At 40.1% G+C, this 20,489-nt stretch overlaps 1 protein-coding gene across 3 annotated transcripts in view; it reads right to left on the reverse strand.

The window, feature by feature from the left end:
• The window catches only part of TSC22D1 (TSC22 domain family member 1), a 131,114-nt gene that overhangs the window by 9,307 nt on the left and 101,318 nt on the right, over nt 1-20,489 (reverse strand). Inside the window, exon 1 of one of the 3 annotated variants that reach the window (XM_032781761.2) lies at nt 15,424-15,591. The exons of 1 other annotated variant lie outside the window; for it this stretch is intronic. In XM_032781761.2, the coding sequence (XP_032637652.1) occupies nt 15,424-15,515 (92 nt within the window). In that variant the 5' untranslated portion in view covers nt 15,516-15,591. Of the gene's footprint in view, nt 1-14,331; nt 14,482-15,423; nt 15,592-20,489 lie in introns of those variants that run through there. One more of the 3 variants, XM_075061571.1, reaches the window with a different exon arrangement.

Below are 20,489 nucleotides of genomic sequence, written 5' to 3' on the forward strand. Positions count from 1 at the left end.
ACCCCTCTGATACTTGGCCTTCACAACATCCCCTGGCAATGAGTTCCACAGGTTGACTGTGCACTGCATTAAGTTGGTTTTAAATCTGCTGCCTATTAATTTCATTAGGTGGCCCCTTGTTCTTGTGTTATGTGAAGAGGTAAATAACACGTCCCCATTGATGATTTTACAGATCATTATCATAGCCCCCTTAATCTTCTGTTCCACGTTTAGCATCCCAGTCTTTTTCTTCTCTCCTCATGTTCCATGAAGCTATTCCATACCACAAATCAGTTTGGTTGCCCTTCTCTGTATTTATTCCAATTCTAATGTACCTTTTTTGCAATGGGGTGACCAGAACTGTATACGCAGTATTCAAGTGTGGGTACACCATGAATTTATATAGTGGCATTATAATATTTTCTGTTTTATCTGTTCCTAATGGTTCCTAATATACTGTTAGTTTTTTTGACTACTGCTACACACTGAGCAGATGTTTTTACAGAATGATTCATGACAACTCCAAGATCTTTCTTGTGCAGTGACAGCTCATTTAGATTCCATCATTTTGTATGTACAGTTGGCATTATGTTTTCCAATATGCATTACTTTGCATCTGTCAACATTGAATTTCATTTGCTATTTTGTTGCCTAATCACTTAGTTTTGTGTGATCTCTTCCTAACTCTTCAGTCAGATTTTGATTCAACTAACTTAAGTAATTTTGTATCCTCTGCGAACTTTGCCACCTCGTTGTTTATACTTCGTTTTCCAGGTCATCTATGAATATGTTGAACAGTACTGGTCCCATATAGATCCTCAAGGGATCCCGTAACTTACCTCTCTCCTTTCTGAAAACTATTTACACCTAACCTTTGTTTCCTATCTTTAAACCAGTTATTGATCCATGAGGACTTTCCCTCTTATCCCATGACTGCGTACACTGCTTAACAGCCTTTGATGAGGGACACAGTCAAAGGCTTTCTGAAAGTCCAATATACTATATCTACTACATCACCCTTGTCCACATGCTTGTTGACACCATTAAAGAATTTTAATTGATTGATGTAGCAAGAAAAGTCAAAGGAGAGCAACAAAAATCTGCTCTCAAACTCATTTCTTCCTTTCCCTTTGATCGGTGATCCCACTTCACTATCCCTTTCTCTTCTCTCCCCCAACAATGTATTTTTATTATTTATAGTTTGCATTATGGTAGTACATAGAGTCCTCAAACATGAGGTCTACCCCCATTGTACCAGGCATTGTACATTGATAGGCAATGTACATTAGACATGGCCCTTCCCACAAAAATTACAATGTCAGGCCCCCGATTCTAGAAATGCTTGTATAACATTAAAAATTTTACACCCACGAGTTCAATGGCATTACTCACATGTCTCATGTTATTCTTGTGTATAAGAATCTGTAGCATCTAGGGCTAATTTCTGTCCTATTTAAACCCAGAACCTGCAAAAAGGTTCACACATGCAAAGGGTCCACCCACACAGAGCTCATTGCAAGACTGTATCACCCTTTGGAAGCTAACATTTGTAAAGCACCACAGACATGGTACAAATAAAGCACTGAATAAATAAAGTAATATATAATGCTGAGATGTATTTAGTGGGTAAAGAATGCATCCAAGTACAATGCTAATCAAGTAGCTGATATGCATGCTCTGGTCTTTACATACAGAGATCAGTTAACTATCTTAACAACTGCAAATTGCCAATCTTTTCAGCTATGGAACAAACTACTTTTTGTAGGGATTCCATTTTTTGTCTCTCATTAAAAATTACCTCGTCTCAATAATATTTAGCCCTTAAAAACTTTTCATCTTCAGCACATAATTAGAAAAATATTTTGCACAGACTCATTTAGACCCTGCAATCTGTTTGAGGTTCAGTTTGTTTTTATGTGCTTGTTAAAGACCCCCCCCCCCCCCCCGGCCGCATTTTTTCTACTTCTGGTGGGGTTTGATTTAATCTTTCAAGTACCTTGACAATGCTCTCCTCTCTTTAGAAACAGAGATTTTAAATACAGAACAAATATCTCCCAAATTTGAGATAAATCTTGTCTTTTCTACACTACAAAACACTAGAAAAACTGATCATTTTAGGGCCTGTAACAACATGACAGTCCCCTGCTATGGGTAACACAATTTTAAGTATATTTCTCAACTGTAAAAAGCTGAAATATCTCAAAATGTGGTTCAGTCACAAAAACATTAAGAACCAACTGCGTTATAACCATTTTGGTGGAGCAATGGAAGAAAGACTGCAGTAATTGAGTCCTGCAAAACATTTGCTTTCATTACTTTAGAGGGGATTTTAATGTGGAATATACAGAACTGGACTAGTGGCTTAAGTAAAGTTACCTTAAAAATCCCTAAATTCAAACCTATATATATCCACGGGGAGGTGGGGGAGGGGGGCACACACAAGGAGGGGAACTAGTGTAATGATTCTGACAGAAATCCACAAAACTCTAATTATCTAGGCTAAAATCTTGGCCCCACTGAAGTCAATAGTAAAACTGCCACTGATTTAAATGAAGACAAGGTTTCCAGCCAGTTTTAACCAGGTTCAGTTTGGTCAGTTTAAAGGGGTGGTCTTTTGAATAGCTTCTCCTGACTTAACTGTGAATTTCATAGACTTTAAGGACAGAGGAGACCATTATAATCACCTAATCTGCCACAGGCCATAGACTTTCAGCCAGCAATTCCCATATCTAGCCCAACAGCTTGTGGTTGGGCTAAAACATTTTTTAGAAAGCCATTCTATCTTGATTCAAAGACTCCAAGCCACTGAAAATTTACCACATCACTTGGCAATCCGTTCCAAAAGGTTAAATTGCATCTTATTTTGAGTTTGAACTTTGCTGACTTCAGCTTCCAGCCAATGGATCTTGTTATGTCTGTCAGTTAAACTAAAGAGCCATTGAGTACCAGATATTTCTATAGTATTAGCTTTGTTAATTTTTTTTTTTTTGCTAAAACCTTAAAGCTATTTAAACCTGTGGTTTGATTGCATGTGAATTTCCTTTTTTGTTTTTTTCATGGATTTTTAAAAGCAGTGTTAAAGAAGATTAGAATCTAACACCTCAAATGAAATGAAAAAGAACCAATGTGTCACTTACCATGTTTAATTTTGTTTTTACCATCAGCAAGGTGTAGAAAAAATAATGAACTATGAAGTGGAAAGAACATTCATTCCACCCTACATACAACCTACTTGGCCAGCAGTAGTATAACACCAGTATCTGTAATTATAGTACATATATGATGATATGCTTTGCACTCTACCCAGAAGACAGAAGGATGCATTTAAAAGCAAGTTGATATAAAATCAAAGGACAAACACACAAAAAAGTGTCAAACTGACTTCTCTGGGGATAGGATACTGGTCACAGCTCTTCCATTTCTATAGGAAAACAGATAGCTAATTAAACCTCATTTGTTTTCATGAGGATGTCATCACAGCACATCACTGATTTTAATGGTGATGCAATAAATCTTGATTAAAAAAAAGTCTCTTTCTCCAGTTCAGGAGTTTCAGCAAGGAGGGAGGGAGGGAGAGAGAGGTTACAACCTTCAAGAAACATCCAGACATCTTTAGAAGACCTCAGGGGTGGGAAGAACTAAAATATTCTGAGGTTATCGAAGAATCCTTCCAGAAACAAGTAACTATGTCTAGCAACACAATCTGAATTATAGGAATAGAATCTGTTGGGCTTAATCTCTTGTATTAAGAGATCTAACTTTCATGGTTACTCTATACCTTGCAATTAGCATCCAGGACACTACCTACCTGAATCTAGGGCTGAGTAGGTATGAAGTACCACCTAGTTTGGGAACCAAACACTTCCTTGTCTGTAAATCTGAAATACCTAAACTCAATATAACTGAAAGCTCTCCTTGGAGTGCTATAATTGCTTCTGTCTAACACTCATGGGGAGGAAAGGACCCACCCACTAAAGAGTTGTGCTTTTAAAATTTTAAATGAGGTAATCCTTTGTCAGGGACCCAATCTGTCCCTTCCTCTTCATGGACCACAGTTAGGTTTATTCCCACCCTAACCCTACCGTAACTCTTATGCAACTGGTCCAAAAGGGAACGGGGTATTAAAAGGACTGATCCAGGAGAGGGCATTTTGGTGTGTGGAAGGTTGAAAGAACATTACAAGAGCTCTTCTTCCTCTGACACTGGCCAGCTCTCCGGCACAGACCTCACTTTTATTCTTCCTTTTTGATCTCATACAAGAGATCATCCTGACCTTTGAATATGCTTGCTCGCTCTGCAGTCAGTACATAGCCTTTCAGAGCTTCCAGGCTTTAGAAGACTGCATATATAATTTCATCTGATACATCCTTATGTGAATTTACTTGCCAGAAAACTAAAAAGTTACTCAAAGTTCAAATTTGATTCCATGCTTTCATCTGTACTTCCAATGTGTACTGGTTTCCGTAAAGCTAAAGGAAACACTTTAGAGGAGAAAACACTCATGCTGCATAATCCTGCTGTTCAGAAAATACATAATGTACATTTTAGAGAACTGCACTTCAATGTTAAATGAAAGGAAATTACTGGAGTATTTCTAGTTACACCTACCATGAAAAAAGAAACAAAACCAACAATCAGGTGGTCACTTGGCAGCAGTGAGATCACATGCATTTGAAAAGCACAAGTTATCTTATATTAGAATGTAGCTCTCAACACTGGTCTGTTCTGACAGGCCATCTGGACCTTGTTGGTGATGTCACAGCCACTAGCCACACTAGCTCCCGGCAGTGCATGGCTGGGACCTCATCACCCAGATAAAAACCAACAAATCCCTATGTATTTTGGCAAGAGAGGACAAGTTATCTGCTCCCCTCTCTCTTTCACCCCTCCTCCTCCATCTATCCACTTTCTACTGCTCACCCCTTTCATCTCTCCTTTTTTTTCCTGACTGTTTTTTCTTTTTATTGCTCCCCTTGAAGTTGCATTGGGAGTCTTGAATTGGCTCCTAACCTATTTTAAATTCATTTCAAAGCACCCCGGCCTTTTGTCTAGCAGAGCAGCTGGACTAGGTTTCTAGCTGGACAGTAGTTTTCCTTTGATGGTCACTTCCCTCTTCAGGCTCACACTTTTAAAATTAAGCCTATACTTAAGAAATTACATTAGAAGCCAAGTCAAGGCTCCTAGGCATTGATTCAAAGCCTATGAAAGTCAATGGGAATCCTTCCACCGACTTACATAAACTTTGGAGATCAGGCCACTATTATAATTTCTTAGGGAACAGTAAAATTCTATGAGATCCCGAGAAAGGGGAAGCAAAAATATAGGGGAACAAAGTAGGGTAAAGGGAAATTGCTATGACCCCTTGTCCTTAAGCCAACCACCTGCACACTAACATTTTGTTTTAAAATCACATTCAGCTAGGAAAAAATAATGGCTGTTCAAAATCACCCCATTTTTTCAGAAATTAATGCTAAACATATTAAATAGGCATTGGTCCATTACTATATAAAATGGTAGAATTATCAATAATAATTACACTTGGCAGAATTAGATTTTTTATTATTTTGATGAATATTTATGTTTATTTTATGAGATTTTCATCTATTTAAATTTTTACAACTTGCACAAAATTGTGGGTATAAAGCTTTTAATTTTTCATGGATTTAACTTTTCAGTTGCAGGAAATTATGAGAAGAGTCAGAATTTTTTAATGACAGTAGATTTCAGATTTAAAAAGTTAAAAGCTCCATAACCATTTAAACACCAATTGTCAACTTTACATATCAAAATTTACAAAGTAAATAACCTTAAATCAAAATTCCCAAACAGCATTTTCCTTACTTTGCCTATCTAAACTTCAATCAACACAGATTTTTAAAATATTTTTTTGTATGTGTGGTGAAATCTAAGTTTACCCACATTTACTGATTAAAATCTACTCCTTCTAAGCCTAATAATAATGCAGAATGAACACTTCTGCCCTATAAATATTTGTTCTGTATTTGGGGAAAAAGCAGATATGCGGTTTCATCATATGGTAAGACTTTCTCCATTAGTATCTCAAGAGAATGTTAAACAGCAGAGTCGAATATTAAGACATTTAAAAATCAACAGATCCAGATAATTTGCATCTATGCGTTTTAAAAGAGATGACTCAGGAATTGCTGCACCGTTAAAGTTATTTTCGAAAGTCTTGGAACAGTTCCAGAAGACTGGAAGAAAGCTAATGTGACAGTATTTAAGATGGGTAAATGGAATGACCTGTGTAATTACAGGCCTAGCAGTTTGATACTAACCACTGGCAAGATAATGGAACATCTTACATGGGACTCACAGAATTAAAAAAGAGGGCAATATAACTAATGCAAATCAACATGGGTTTATTTTTGTGATGAGATTATAAATTTAGTTGATCGAGGTAATAGCATTGATGTAATATACTTAGACTTCTGTAAAGTGTGACTTGATGCCACACAACATTTTGATCAAAAAATGAATAAAGAATATAAAATTAACATGGCACACATTAAATAGATTAAAAGCTGGCTAAATGATAGGCGTCAAAATACAATTATAAACAGGGAGCAGTCATTGAGTGGATGTGTTTCTAGTGGGATCCTCTGATAATCGTTCTTACCCTATGCTATTTAACATTTGTATCAATAATCTGGAAGAAAATAGAAAAGTCACCAATGAAAGACTGCATATCACACAAAAATAGGAGGAGTGGTAAATAATGAAGAGGATAGGTCACTGATTCAGAGTGACCCTAATTGCTTGATGACCTGAGCATAAGCCAACAGTGTGTGTTTTAATACAGATAAATGTAAATGTACACATCTAGGAACAAAGAATGTCAGCCACACTTGGAGGATGGTGGAAATCTATGCTGGAATGCAGGGACTGAAAAAGATATAGGAGTTGTAGTGGATAATCAGCTGAACATGAGCTCCCACTGTGGCCAAAGGGGCTAATGCAATCCTTGGATGCGTATACAGGGGAATTTTGAGGCGGAGTAGAGAGGCTATTTTGCCTCTGTATTTGGCATTAGTGCAACTGCTGTTGGAATACTGTGTCCAGATCTAGTATCCACAATTTAAAAAATGAGAAAAAAATTTTAGAGGGTTCAGAAAAGATCCATGAGAAGGATTAAAAGATTAAAAAATCTGTGAGAGTGTCAAGGAGCTCTGTTTAGCTTAACAGTGAGAAGGTTAAGGGGTGACTTCATTATAGTCTGTAAGTGCCTACATGGGGAACAAATATTTAATAATGGGCTCTTCAATCTAGCAGAGAAAGCTGTAACATGCTCTAATGACTGGAAGTTGAAGCTAGACAAATTCAGTCTGGAAATGAGGCCTATATTTTTAATGGTGAGAATAATTAACCACTGGAAAAAATTTACCAAGGGTCATGGCAGATCCTCCACCACTCCATTTTTTAAATCAAGGCTGGATGTTTTTCAAAAAGATGTGCTCTATGGATTATTTTGGGAAAGTTCTCTGGCCTGTGTTACACAGGAGGTCAGACCAGATGATCACAATGGTCCCTTCTGCCCTTAGAATCTATAAGTATATGAATGTTCTTCAGCAATTTCAAACTATAGAATAGGAAGAAATAAAGAACAAAACATGTATTATAAATATCTGATTTGCTATTTTGTACATCATGATTATCTACCTTTAATTCAGCACAGGAATGCAGGGGTGGGGACAAAGTTGCATTTAAGCCTTTTGATACTGTAGGGGTGGGGGATGTCTGCCTACCTTCAGTGTAAACTGTAAGAGCCTCAGGGTACTCTGTAATTTATTCTTGGGTTCCCCATGCCTCTCTCTCTAGTCACAGCACAGTGGAGCTCCAGTTCAGCATCCTCCTTCGCATGTACCCCAGACATGCCTCCTACAGGGAAAATTGTAAGGGACTGGTGTAGTCATTTCACCAACAGGGGAACACTGCAGGTATTGCCTGGGGGAAGTTTGTTGCCTTTAGGACCCTTCTTCACACCATCCAGTGGCATAAAGAGGCCTCTGGGCAAGACAGGCTTGGGGCCTCACTCTCCAAGGCTTTGAAACTCTGCTGGCTTTCAGACAGAACACAAATTCCGTAAACTGGAACTAAGACACCATTTCAACACCGCTGTCCTGGACAGAAGCCACTGACACCCAGCCACCCCTGACCTTCTGAGAACTACAGAAGATCTATCGTGTAATCTTTTAATATATAATTTGCCAAGTAAAGATTAAGACTTAGAATTTCATACCTATGCAACACCTGGTTAATCTCTTTAAAGTACTTGGCATTGGCTAAATTTCTGTTAACATTGTCCCTATTAATTACGGAGCAGTCCTCATCATTCCCTAGTATTATATTAGGTCTACTGCCTGAAGAATGGTGCACTAAATGTTTTTTATACCCTTACAAAAATCCTTTGTTCAAACCAGGAATTGAGTTGGGCTAGTCCATGCTGGGTCACTGACCCAGTACTTTTTTGGGGGTGGTGGGGTGGTGTCATCTTATTCTCCAAAGTCAGTTTTTTGTTTGTTTGTTTTTTTAAAAAAAGCCTTCAGCCTTCCTGGTTACCAAACCCTCTTTCTCTTCCACTCCCCAGAAGAGTCTACATTAGCGAGCTTACCATGGCACAGCTGCATGGATGCAGTAGCCGCTCTATGTCAACAGGAGACAGCTCTCCCATCGACATAATTAAACCGCTCCCAATCAGCGGAGGTAGCTATATCAGTACCATTGTCTACAATGGTGCTTTGGTTGGTGTAACTTGTGTCACTCAGTGGGGCATTTTTTCACACCTGAGTGACATACATTTACTAACAAAAGTGCTAGTGTAGCCATAGCCTTAGTGATGCCTGGAACCTGAAAGTGCTCAAAGATGTGAGCTTCCTCATTCATCTTAAATAGGGAGTTAACTCAATGACAATTTTAAAATGCCAACACCATTAATCATTACAATGCTCTGAAAGCATGGAGGAGAGAGTGAACCACACAAAGGTCTGTGCACATCTATTCTGAATGGCACCTCACTAGTAGGTGGTATAAGGGTATATCTACGTGAATATTTAGCTTGCAGCAAGCTGGGGAGTGAATCTACTCCCCACCAGCCTGCTGCACACTGTCTATGTGGACCCTGCTGAAGCACAATAACCATTCATTAGATTGCTTTGATCTAGGTCTCATTGAAACAGGCTAGAGTACCACCTCCTCCCCACTGAATTGACCAGTGGAGACAAATGGTCAAAGAAACACAGCCCAGAGGACATTTGAGCCCCACCCAAGTGGAACTAATTTCACAGAGCCCACAGAGGCATCCAAGCCTCCCCCAAAACCACTCAAGGCAACCGCTGGAGCTGAGAAGGGCTGCCTGGTCTGCTTCGGGGGTCCTAGGTATAGAACATGTTAATTCTTCCTTGGCTCTACTGGCTACTGCTACTCCCTCTACTAGAGGCTCTCTGTAAATTCAGGGATACACTACTGCATCAGTCACACCATTCAAGTTTCCTGAGTAACCACAATGGCTAGAAGCAAAGCCAGTTTTTAAATGAAAGCTGAACTTTTGATTTCATCACGACTCTGGGAGCTGAGGTACAAGTCTATGCCTCAATCTGGTCTGTTCAAGGGTGTATCTCAACGGTCTGCAACCTCTGGCACGTGGCTCACCAGGGTAAGCACCCTGGCAGGTTGGGCCAGTTTGTTTACCTGCGACATCGGCAGACTCAGGCGATCGCTGCTCCCAATGGCCGTGGTTTGCTGTCCCAGGCCAATGGGGGTGGTGGGAAGCCGTGGTCAGCACATTCCTCGCTCGCGTCGCTTCCCGCCACCCCCATTGGCCTGGGACGGCAAACCACAGCCAGTGGGAGCCACGGTTGGCCAAACCTGCCGACGCGGCAAGTAAACAAACTGGCCCGGCCCGCCAGGGTGCTTACCGACCCCTGTCCTAGTATGACATGTCAATATATGCTGGAATGCTATTTACAATTCTGATGTCCACATTTTAAAAAGGTGTCATGCATCTGATGAAGTGGGTATTCACCCATGAAAGCTCATGCTCCAAAACATCTGTTAGTCTATAAGGATTCTTTGCTGATTTTAAAAACGACGTTGAAAAAACTGGAGATGGTGCAGAAGAGCCACAAAAATGATTTGACAACTGGAAGAAACCCTCAATTTGTTTATTTGTATCAAAAAGACTGAGAAGTGACTTGATTACAGTGTATAAGTACCTCCACGGGGAGAAAATACTTGATACTAAAGGGTTCTTTAACCTAACAGAGAAAGGCATAATATGAACCAGTGGCTGGAAACTGAAGCCAGACAGATGAAAAGAAATAAGGTACAATTAAACAGAAAAGACAAAAAGAAAAATGAAACTGATTAACCATTAAAATCAACTACATAAAGAAGTATTAAATTCTCCATCTCTTGAGGCCTTTAAATCAAAACTGGATGCTTTTCTGGAAGATATGCTTTAATCAAACACAAAATTACTGGGCTCAGTATAGGAGGAATGAGGGAAATTTAATGGCCTGTGTTATACAGTAACTCCTCACTTAATATTGTAATATTGTGTTATACAGTAACTCCTCACTTCCTGAAAAATGTGACTAAGCAAAACTATGTTAAGCAAATTCAATGTCCCCGTAAGAATTAATGTAAACAGGGGTTAGGTTCTAGAGAAATTTTTTTCACCAGACAAAAAAAATCTATCTACACACACACACACACAGTACATGTTTTAAAACAATTACATATCATTCACAGTTATGATGACTGTGAAGTTAGGTTGAGGTGGTGAAGTTAGAGGGTAGAAGAGGGTGGGATAGTCTCAGGGAATGCCTTGCTACTAAATCAGTGGTTCTCAAACTTTTGTACTGGTGACCCCTTTCACAAAGCAAGACTCTGTGACCCCCCCATATAAATTCACAAAGCATATAAATTCACAAAGCAAGACTCTGTGACCCCCCCATATAAATTAAAAATACTTTATATATTTAACACCATTATAAATGCTGGAGGCAAAGCAGATTTTGGGGTGGAGGATGACAGCTCCAACCCCCCCCATGTAATAACCTCGTGGCCCCTGAGGGGTTCCGACCCCCAGTTTGAGAACCCCTGTGCTAAATGATGAACTAGCACTCGGCTGAGCCCTCCAGGGTTAACACGTTGTTGTTAATGTAGCCTCTCACTCTACAAGGCTGCAGGAATGGAGGGGAGGGGAGATAGCATAGCAGACAGACAGACACACACACACCTTGTGTGGGGCGGGGGGGGTGGAGAGAGATGCACACTGCCCCTTTAAGTAAGCTGACCCACTCTTAAGTGCATTGTCTTTTTAAGTGGATCAGGAAGTTAAGACAGCAGCTGCTGCCCCAGGGTTTCTCTCCCCCTCCATGTCCCCACCCAGCTCTATATGGAGAAGAAGGGGTAAGTGGGGTGTAGGAGCACTGCGGACAGGGACACCCTGACATTAGACACCTCCCCCCTCCCCACACAGCAAGCAAGAGGCTTGGGGAGCAGCTCCAAGGCAGAGGGCAGGAGCAGCACATGGCAGTGGGGGGAGAGACAGCTGCAACTGCTAGCCAGCTGGGCAGTTGCTGCACAGGAAACTTAGGGGAGCGGGGAGCTGATAGGGGGCTTCTGGTCCACCCTGGTTCCAAGCCCCCACCAGCTAGCTGCAACGTGCTGCTCTTCCTGCAAGCAGTGGACAAAGCAGGCAGCTGCCAAATGAGTTTAGAAGGGAGCATGTTCCCTAATTGATCAGTAATGTAACAACATTAACCAGGACGACTTTAAGTGAGGAGTTACTGTACAGGAGATCTTAGATTATCTAATGGTTCCTTCTGGCCTCAAACTATGAATGGAACAAAGGAGGAACACTAGAGGGAGGCTGCTTTCACTACAAGCAGGATTAAGTTTAATTTATTGTTGCAGACAGAAGTCTATAGGTATTTATTATTGAACAGCGTTAGAATTGTACACCTAACCTTAACTTGTTATTTCCACTGTTAATTTATTTCCCCCTTTTTTGAAATCAACACGTGTAATTTAACTGTTTGGAGCAGCACTCCTCAACCTCAGCAGTTTGCTAACAAAGGCTTTTGGCTGAGATTATATTGTGCATTTATACAACTCCTTTTGACGGCCAAAGCATGTCCACCCAGGCATTGCAGCAGCCTCTGGGGATAGAGGGCAGCAGCCAAATGATGCACACAGGTTGCTGCATGACCATGAGTGAAGGGGAAAATTTATACGACGACATCGGAGCAAACCCCAGCTCATACAAAATGTGTCATGGGCATTTTAACATCCACACACAGCCAACGGAGATCTTATTATTAAGGTTGGCTCTTAAAATTCTATGTAGTAAACTGCATGGAACTCAGCCTCTCTCAAAGAGAATGGTTTGAGCCAAACCTGCCTCAATTTCAACTAGTGGCTCCAAGAGACTAAATATTTCAAACCTGCTCCAGAAGCAAAAAACCCTTTTTGCCAGACCCTGGGATACTTTTAAGTATCTGGGGATTGGCTGGGCTGGAGGAATTTGGGGGATTAAGCAATTCACTGTGAAAATTAAATTTGCTGTGCATACACACACAGTGCATCATTCCCTCATGGCACATTTAATGAGCTTAGCAAAAAACCCTCTACTCTTCACGCTCAAAAGGCAATTTTTAAAACACTCATTCAATCAAATCAACACCAGGTTGTTTTTTTTAGACTAAGGTCATGCGCTGTTCCTCAACGAATATTATTTCCAAGCTAAATTGCAACATTTAATCAGCTACGTCAGCAATAGGACTGTTAAAAAACCATCACAAGAGACCAAACATGGAAAATTTTAGCCCAAAGAATGATTGTTGCACAAAGTTATAAGCATCTGAAAATGGGCATTATAATGGAAAGTGTTTTACAACCTCACCCTTTAATTACAATGGTCACTGCCAAGAGTTCACAGTAATAAAAATACAGATGTCTTATAGTAAAAAGACCTAGCACATAGAAAAACAGGCTCTAAAATAAATCTTTTACGCATGCAGATTAGCAATTACAGACTACTTATATCTATACTGTGTGTGTTCTTCAACAGTGATTGCTTTGCAACAGTCATGTCTTCAGTGAAGAGACAACTGAGTAATGATGAGCCCTTCTAAGCTATACATGGCATTTCAGTGGTGTCCATCTCTTCCAGGTGGGAAATGACACGGTGGCAGCAGCCAATAAAAACTAAGGAAGACAAAGGGTTCTGCTTATTTTGAAACTGGTGGGTACCATGTCTATTATCCAATCCTAGTTTCCGGAAAAACCATCTAGAGTATAATTATCCAACACGCTTCTACGGGAAATGAAGTAATATGCATATTGTGGTCCGCCCTGCCGTTTATTGCCTCAGATAGGAGCACGAGGCGAGCCAAGGTGCATGTGTGGACCAAGGCACACTACTTTCAAATTCGCTGATTCCGGACACATGGTGTTTATGCATAACCCTCAGTGGAATACAATAGGGGACATCAAAGAAGCAGCAAAATAATTAGTAAATGAAAAGAGGTAACCTGCTGAAACAAGGAACACAGTAAAGTACACACAAATCTTGTTTATACAACAGCTGCTGATGGGTGTTTTCATGAGCTGAGGTACTGTATCTAACAGCATTATGTAAGACTGAATATCGCTTATAACAAAGCTTCAAGTTGTAGGGCAGAAAGGTCAGAAAATCTTTTTTCTCCATGATTAACATGCTTGTTGCTCTTTTTCTGGGCTATGATTGGTTGATCCAAACATTGAGAAATATATTCCTAGTTTGGAAATATGCAGTAACCCAGGTTGCTGGAATACTCACATATATTGTTTATGAGCAGGGACGCATCTGTAAACTGTTGTCACCAGCTACGTTTGAAATGAGTTATCGATGATTGCTAGCCTTGTTAAGTGCTAAGATACCAACCAGTTCAGCGTAATAGTGTATTTACGTTCAACATTTGAGAATACTTACAAGTCAAACATTTTTAAACAGTTGCCTGCTGAATGAATCCCAATATTAGATAACTAAACTAATAGCAGCTTCGCAATGTATAAATTAAGAGGGTTGTGTTTTTGTTTGTTTGAAGACTCCACTCACACTATGGAGAAAGTTTCTCTCTAAAGACATTATTAAAGGCAGTGACATGAAAACACCTTCAAATGGAATGTGTTAAGTTACTATTTTAGTGTTCCTGAATACAATAAAAACAACCAAGTATATTATGCCAGATTTTCTGGGCAAGGCAAAACCAAGACAGCAAGTCAAACCTTTGAAATTTTCATAAGCAAAGAAGCTTGTATTATTTATCCTCTGTTTACACTATAATCACACAGCAACTAATACCGAGACTAGGATCCTGAACAAAGGGTATGAAAGTTGCTTTCATATGTTTGGGGGGAAGGGAGGGCACCAGGGTAGGGTGAGAATCTACCCTCCAACTTCCTCCATCCAGAAAAACCTACATGTCATCACAGGGCCTGTTAAAAAAAATAACACCCATTATTGCTGTTGGGAAATATAAAACGTTATGTTATTACATTTTCTCCATAAAGGTAAAAGTATTTATTTGCACTAGACAAATAGCAATTATGCAACATGAAGGAACCAAGGCTTTTCTACTTTCATAAACAATATTACATGTACCTGAATTCAAGCTCTGTAAAAAAAATCCCTCCCATTCTTCAAGTTAATACTTGAGATTTTCTTTTAATCAGGAATCGGATAAAAATCAAAACTTGTAAAGCAAATTAATGCCAAATATGTCATGCAGCTCTGCTCAGGTGGCCAAAGGAGAACAAACATTAAGTGATTTGCTGAATATGAAACCACAATTCAAGATCATTTCAATTTGTAACACAGAACAATATAAATAATATATTCAACTTTTCTTTGTAGGTGTTTGAAGAGAGTAGAAAACAGGCAGTATGTAACTCTGCAAAACTTCTGTTAAAAAAGTCATTTAAAAGGGTACAAAAACATTCTGTAACTAACTAAAATTTTGATCTTGTTAAACAGGATTATTCGGTTTTTAAAAAAGTTATGCATTTCAGCAGCGAGTCACCACATTATATACCTGCAATGAATTTATAAAGCACACAACTTTTTAAAAGAAAAAATAGTTTCTAAATACACGGATTGCCAACAGTTTCTGATGAAATCTCAATTTTAAATTGCAAGATAGATCTAGCTCTTTTCAAAGAGTGGAGGTGCTGGTGAAAAAGTTAAAATTACTCAGCATAGCAAAGCACTTATCATTGAATCAGTATCAGGCTTCTCTTTCGAGAAACAGCTTTAATAAACTGACAAGCACCTTAATTTAAGAGTAGCAATATCATTTTTAAACACTCACTCGAACAGTAAGTTTAAGAACTGCTTAAACAACCAAGAATCTTAAAGGAAAATAAAAGCTTTACAAATACCTCTTAAGATGCTGTTCCAACTCCAAGAACAATACTTTCATGGCTATTTCATCACAGTTTTGTCCTTGGAGAAATGTCACTTTCATTGACATGACTATTTAGATTATTTAGTATGACTATTGATTATTTCTCACAGAATGAAGCACTGAAGAAACACCTACGTCCTTAGCATTAGTAAAATTAGCATTCCACTGTTAAATTGCAAGCCCTGAACTCAACACCACTTTCAAGAATTAAAAAGCCTTGCTGTTCACGATTATTCCCTTGCCTCCATTCAAAGTTTACTGTGTTTAACAGTGGTTGGGTCATGATCAATAGAAACAAGACAGACGAATGATGACATCACAGAGCTTGAGATCACATGATGTGCTGTTACATAAAATCAAGCAAGATTAACATCTTGAGAAGTGAAATCCTAACAAACATAAACAGCCACAGGTGGTATATCTTCTTTCAACAGGGCACACTTCTCCAATTCTGAAAGTAAGTCCCCCTGTGCCCTCCATTTTTTGGAGTACTGTATGCTAATTGTTACATGTTCTCATTATTCTGCTTAAAGAAAATCCACTGTCTCATGTTGCTCTCTCACGCTAAATTCTGGTAGTTAAGTGACAGCAGTAATTAAGCACACAGACAAGTGCCAGCACTGGATTAGCTAGAAAACTTCAGTATGCAGAAAATGCGTGGGGAAAACAGGGTCTGTGTCATGGTGATGACTAGTGACTATAACCTGAAAGTAGGCTCTCTACGGTGTTCTTACTCTTACTAGAATAAAGTAAATCTCCATGATGACAGTGACGCTCCCCCTACCAAACTGTTCATGTATATCAGCTGAACACGTTTTACTGATGTACAGCAGAACCCTGTTTATCCAAGTTTCCATTATCCGGCTCTCCGTATCAACCGAGCCACCAGCTGTCCACGGCTGACAGCGGTTGGGGCTTGGGCGATCAGGCGAAGTCTTCCCCCCCACCATTTTAAAATAAAGGATAGAAAGCTCTTTGCCGATTCTCCTGATTATCTCAACGTTTGATTATTCAATCTGGCCCTGGTCCCAATTAGATTGACTAAACAGGGTTCAGCTGTAAATTTAAAGCACATTCAAAAAATAAGCAAGGGGGGAGATTGTGTACATTGAGTAAATGACACTGATACTTTCAGTAAACTTTAGTTAATAGTTAATGTTATTTTTTCCCCCCCACAAAATGTAAAAAACTAAAGATTCTCTGTGCAAATGCAAATTCTGCTTTTTTCTGTGGAAAACAGATTTCTAGGATCCCTGATCATCATCCTGCAATGGTTTGACACAGATACATTTTGTGATACTTTATATGGTCATGCATAATACCTCTAGAAAAAAGTTCACAATACTACAGCTTGTTACAGAAAACAGAATGAATGATGTCACATGCAACTCATATTTATGCTCTATGCATGAGCTAGAGAATCAGAAATTAGCTTGTTTCTCTGGGAAGTCCAGGACAAGAAACTAAAAGTGGTGCTGGATAGCATAGTCAGAGGGCAATGTAATAATCATGTGCAATTCCAGAATAGGTTCCACTGAAGGATCTCAAAGCACTTAACGAATGATAAGGAATTAACCTTAACAATGCTTTCAAATAACTATTATTCCTTTTTACAAATGAAATTGAGCCCAAATTCACATAGCAGATCAGTGACAAGCTTGAGAACAAAACGTAATTTTCGTGAATCAGAATATTGTGCTTCATCTACTAGACAATATATGTTATGTATTTCCTTCACCCGTTTTCCCTATGTGGATATATTTGATTAGGCCCCACAAACAGGTAATCTCAAACAGGGCACAGCATATTTATTATTTGTATTACCCTTGGGTCTTCCAAGGCTGGCTGTATGGTTGCTCAGGGGAAAACAGAAGAGTCTGGCCCAGTTTGAAGGATCCACACCAGTTGAGAGAAACTGTTTGACAGCAAATCTAGCATAACAAAATAAATTGGGTTTGTTTTTTTGCAGGGGGCAGGTAATGGAATGGACATGAGCAACACATCTCGAACAGATGGACTCTGAGTTCACAGTCTAGCGGCATGCAGTACTGCTCTACCAAAGCCGCATCGTCCCAAGCTTGCTGGATAAGCACATAATGGGATGTGATTGTGTGGACAGACAACCAGGTGGCTGTCCTACAGATATCCTGGACTGGCACTTGGACTAGGAAAGCTGCCTAAGAGGCTTGCATCCTGGTTGAATTGGTGGCTACAATTGCCGGAGGTGGTATCTTTGCCTTATCGTAGCAGCAGCGAATGCAGACAGTGATCCAAGAAGAAATTCTTTGAGCGGATACTGTCTGCCACCACAACAAACACCGCTGACTTGTGGAATGGCTTGGTCCTTTCAGTGTAGAAAACTAGTGCCCTCCTGATGTCTAGGAAACGCAGCTGACGCTTCTCCTCCAACTTATGCGGCTTTGGAAAAAAGTCACATAAGTAAATGTCCTGGCCCATATAAAACGGTGAGACCATCTTGGGCAGGAAGGCTGGGTGTGGCCGCAGCTAGACCTTGTTCTTGTAAAAGACTGTATAGGGGGATTCTGAGGTAAGCTGATTTAGAGGGTAGTTCCATAACTGCTTGCCCTTGGATGCCAGGGCCTTAGCCAGCGCCGTTACCTGGCTTGCATCCGTAGTGTCGGCCATCCTACTTGACCTTTGGCTGCTCTGGCCACTTCGGGCACTGAAGGCCCTAAGAGGAGTCAGGGCCAGTTTTCCGGGGTCCCCAGAGTGAGTGAAAGATTCCGCTCTAGTGGCTCCGAAAAAAACTCTCGTGGGGGTCCCTGCAGGGCCTGGGACCTAGGGCAAACTGCCCCCTCCTCTGGGCAGCCGTACTCATGCGTGTCTGTCTGTTTATTGTGTGTATCTTCTAGACCAGTGGTGGGCAACCTGCAGCAAACACACAGCCTCATCAGGGCAATTTCTGGCAGGCTGAGAGACACTTTGTTTACATTGACCACCCGCAGGCATGGCTGCCCGCAGCTCCCAGTGGCTGCAGTTCACCATTCCCAGACAATGGGAACTGCATGAAGCGGCGCAGGCCACAGGGACATGCTAGCTGCTGCTTCCCGCAGCTCCCATTGGCCGGGAAGCTACTGGGAGCTGCGGGTGGCCGTGCCTGTGGAAGGTCAATGGAAAGAAACTGTCTCACGGCCTTCCAGCAAATTACCCTGACAGGTCGCATGCCACAGGTTGCCCACCACTGTTCTCGATTAATACATAGCCCTACTTCAATGGGCAACTTAGCATATACATAGACTAATGTATTATCGTAATACATATATCTCATGCAACGTATTGTGTTTTCATAATAAGACAAGTTATTTTTATGTATTTTAATGATACGAAAAATCTGAAAAAACTGAATACTACTTTTTGTAAAACGCGGGAATTTTTTAGTAAAAATCTATTTAAACTGAAAACAAAGGGGCTTAAACTATCACTTAAATCAGCTTCTGTACTAGATAACTGGAGCATAGCTAATATAAGGTCGGTTTTTAAAAAAGACTCCAGAGGTGATCCTAGCAATTACAAGCCAGTAAGCCTAACTTCAGTACTGGGCAAATTAGGTGTAACTACAGTAAAGAACAGAATAATCAGACACGCAGATGAACATGATCTGTTGGGGAGAGTCAACATAGCTTTTGTAAAGAGAAATCACGTCTCACCAATCTGGAAAATGGGGCAAACAGTGAGGTGGCAAAGTTTGCAGACAATACAAAATTAGTCAAAATAGCTGAGTCCATAGCAGACTGCGAAAAGTTACAAAGGGATCTCACAAAATTGGATAAGTGAGCAAGAAAATGGCAGATGAAATTCAGTGTTGATAAATGCAAAGTAAGGCATATTGGAAAACAATCCCAACTATACATACAAAATGATGGGCGTCTAAATTAGCTGTTACCACTCAAGAAATCTCTTGGGAGTCATTATGGGTAATTCCTTGAAAACATCCAGTCAATGTGCAGTGGCAGTTAAAGCTAAGAGAATGTTAGGAAAGTGATTGATAAGACAGTAAATATCATGCCACTATATAAATCCATGGTACGTCTACAGTTTGAATACTGCGTGCAGTTCTGGTTGCTCTGTGTCAAAAAATCTATTAGAACTGCAAAAGGTACAGAAAAGGGCAACAAAAATGATTAAGAGCATGGAACAGTTTCTGAATGAAGAGAAATTAAAAAGATTGGGACTGTTCAGCGTGGAAAAGAGATAAGGGGAAGCCTATGATAGAGGTCTATAAAATCTTAACTGATGTGGAGAAAGAATAGGGAGGTTTTATTTACCCCTTCACATAACACAAGAACCTGGGAGCACTCAATGAAATTAATAGGCAGCAGGTTTAGAACAAACAGAACTACTTCTTCATACAACACAGGGTCACCATGAGTATGTGCAACATCCAGGAGATGTTGCAAAGTGAAACTGGGTTAAAAAAAATTAGATAAGCTCATGGAGGATAGGTCCATCAATGACTATTAGTCAAGATGGTCAGGAATGCAACACCATGCTCTGCATATCCTAAGCCTTTGACTGCCAACTGTTGGCGCTGAGTGACAGGGGATGGATTACTTGATGGTATCTATCCCTTTGATCGGGCTGTGGCCATAGTCAATAAAATGTCGTCAAGTGAGCTTTTCTTCCCTCTATCCCACCTTTATATGAGAGAGGGGAAATGTCTCTGCTACTTAATTTTGATTTTACATATTCCAGGCTGCAACAAGGATCCAAAGAGTGGGAGCAGGGATTAGGATTGTCTTTGCTACTCTACCCCTCCCCTCAGTGTTCTATCTGTTGTAATGGGGGTAAGCTGGAGGGGGCACTAGCTACTGGGCCAGTGTATAGCTTTTCCAGAAGGTTGGCAAGAGAATTCTTTGGGCAACACTTCACAAGCGTCCTACTTGCCTGTGTGAATACATTTTACAAGCCTTGGATAAAACGTGCTTATTTAACATCTATGAAGTTGGCAGCCTTTTTATTGTGTCCCTTTAAAAGGTTTCCATCCCTTTGGATAAAGCACATAGCTGATAATTTAAACAG

This window comes from Chelonoidis abingdonii, chromosome 1 (assembly GCF_003597395.2).
Source record: "Chelonoidis abingdonii isolate Lonesome George chromosome 1, CheloAbing_2.0, whole genome shotgun sequence".
In the NCBI taxonomy this organism is placed as follows: Eukaryota; Metazoa; Chordata; order Testudines; family Testudinidae; genus Chelonoidis; species Chelonoidis abingdonii.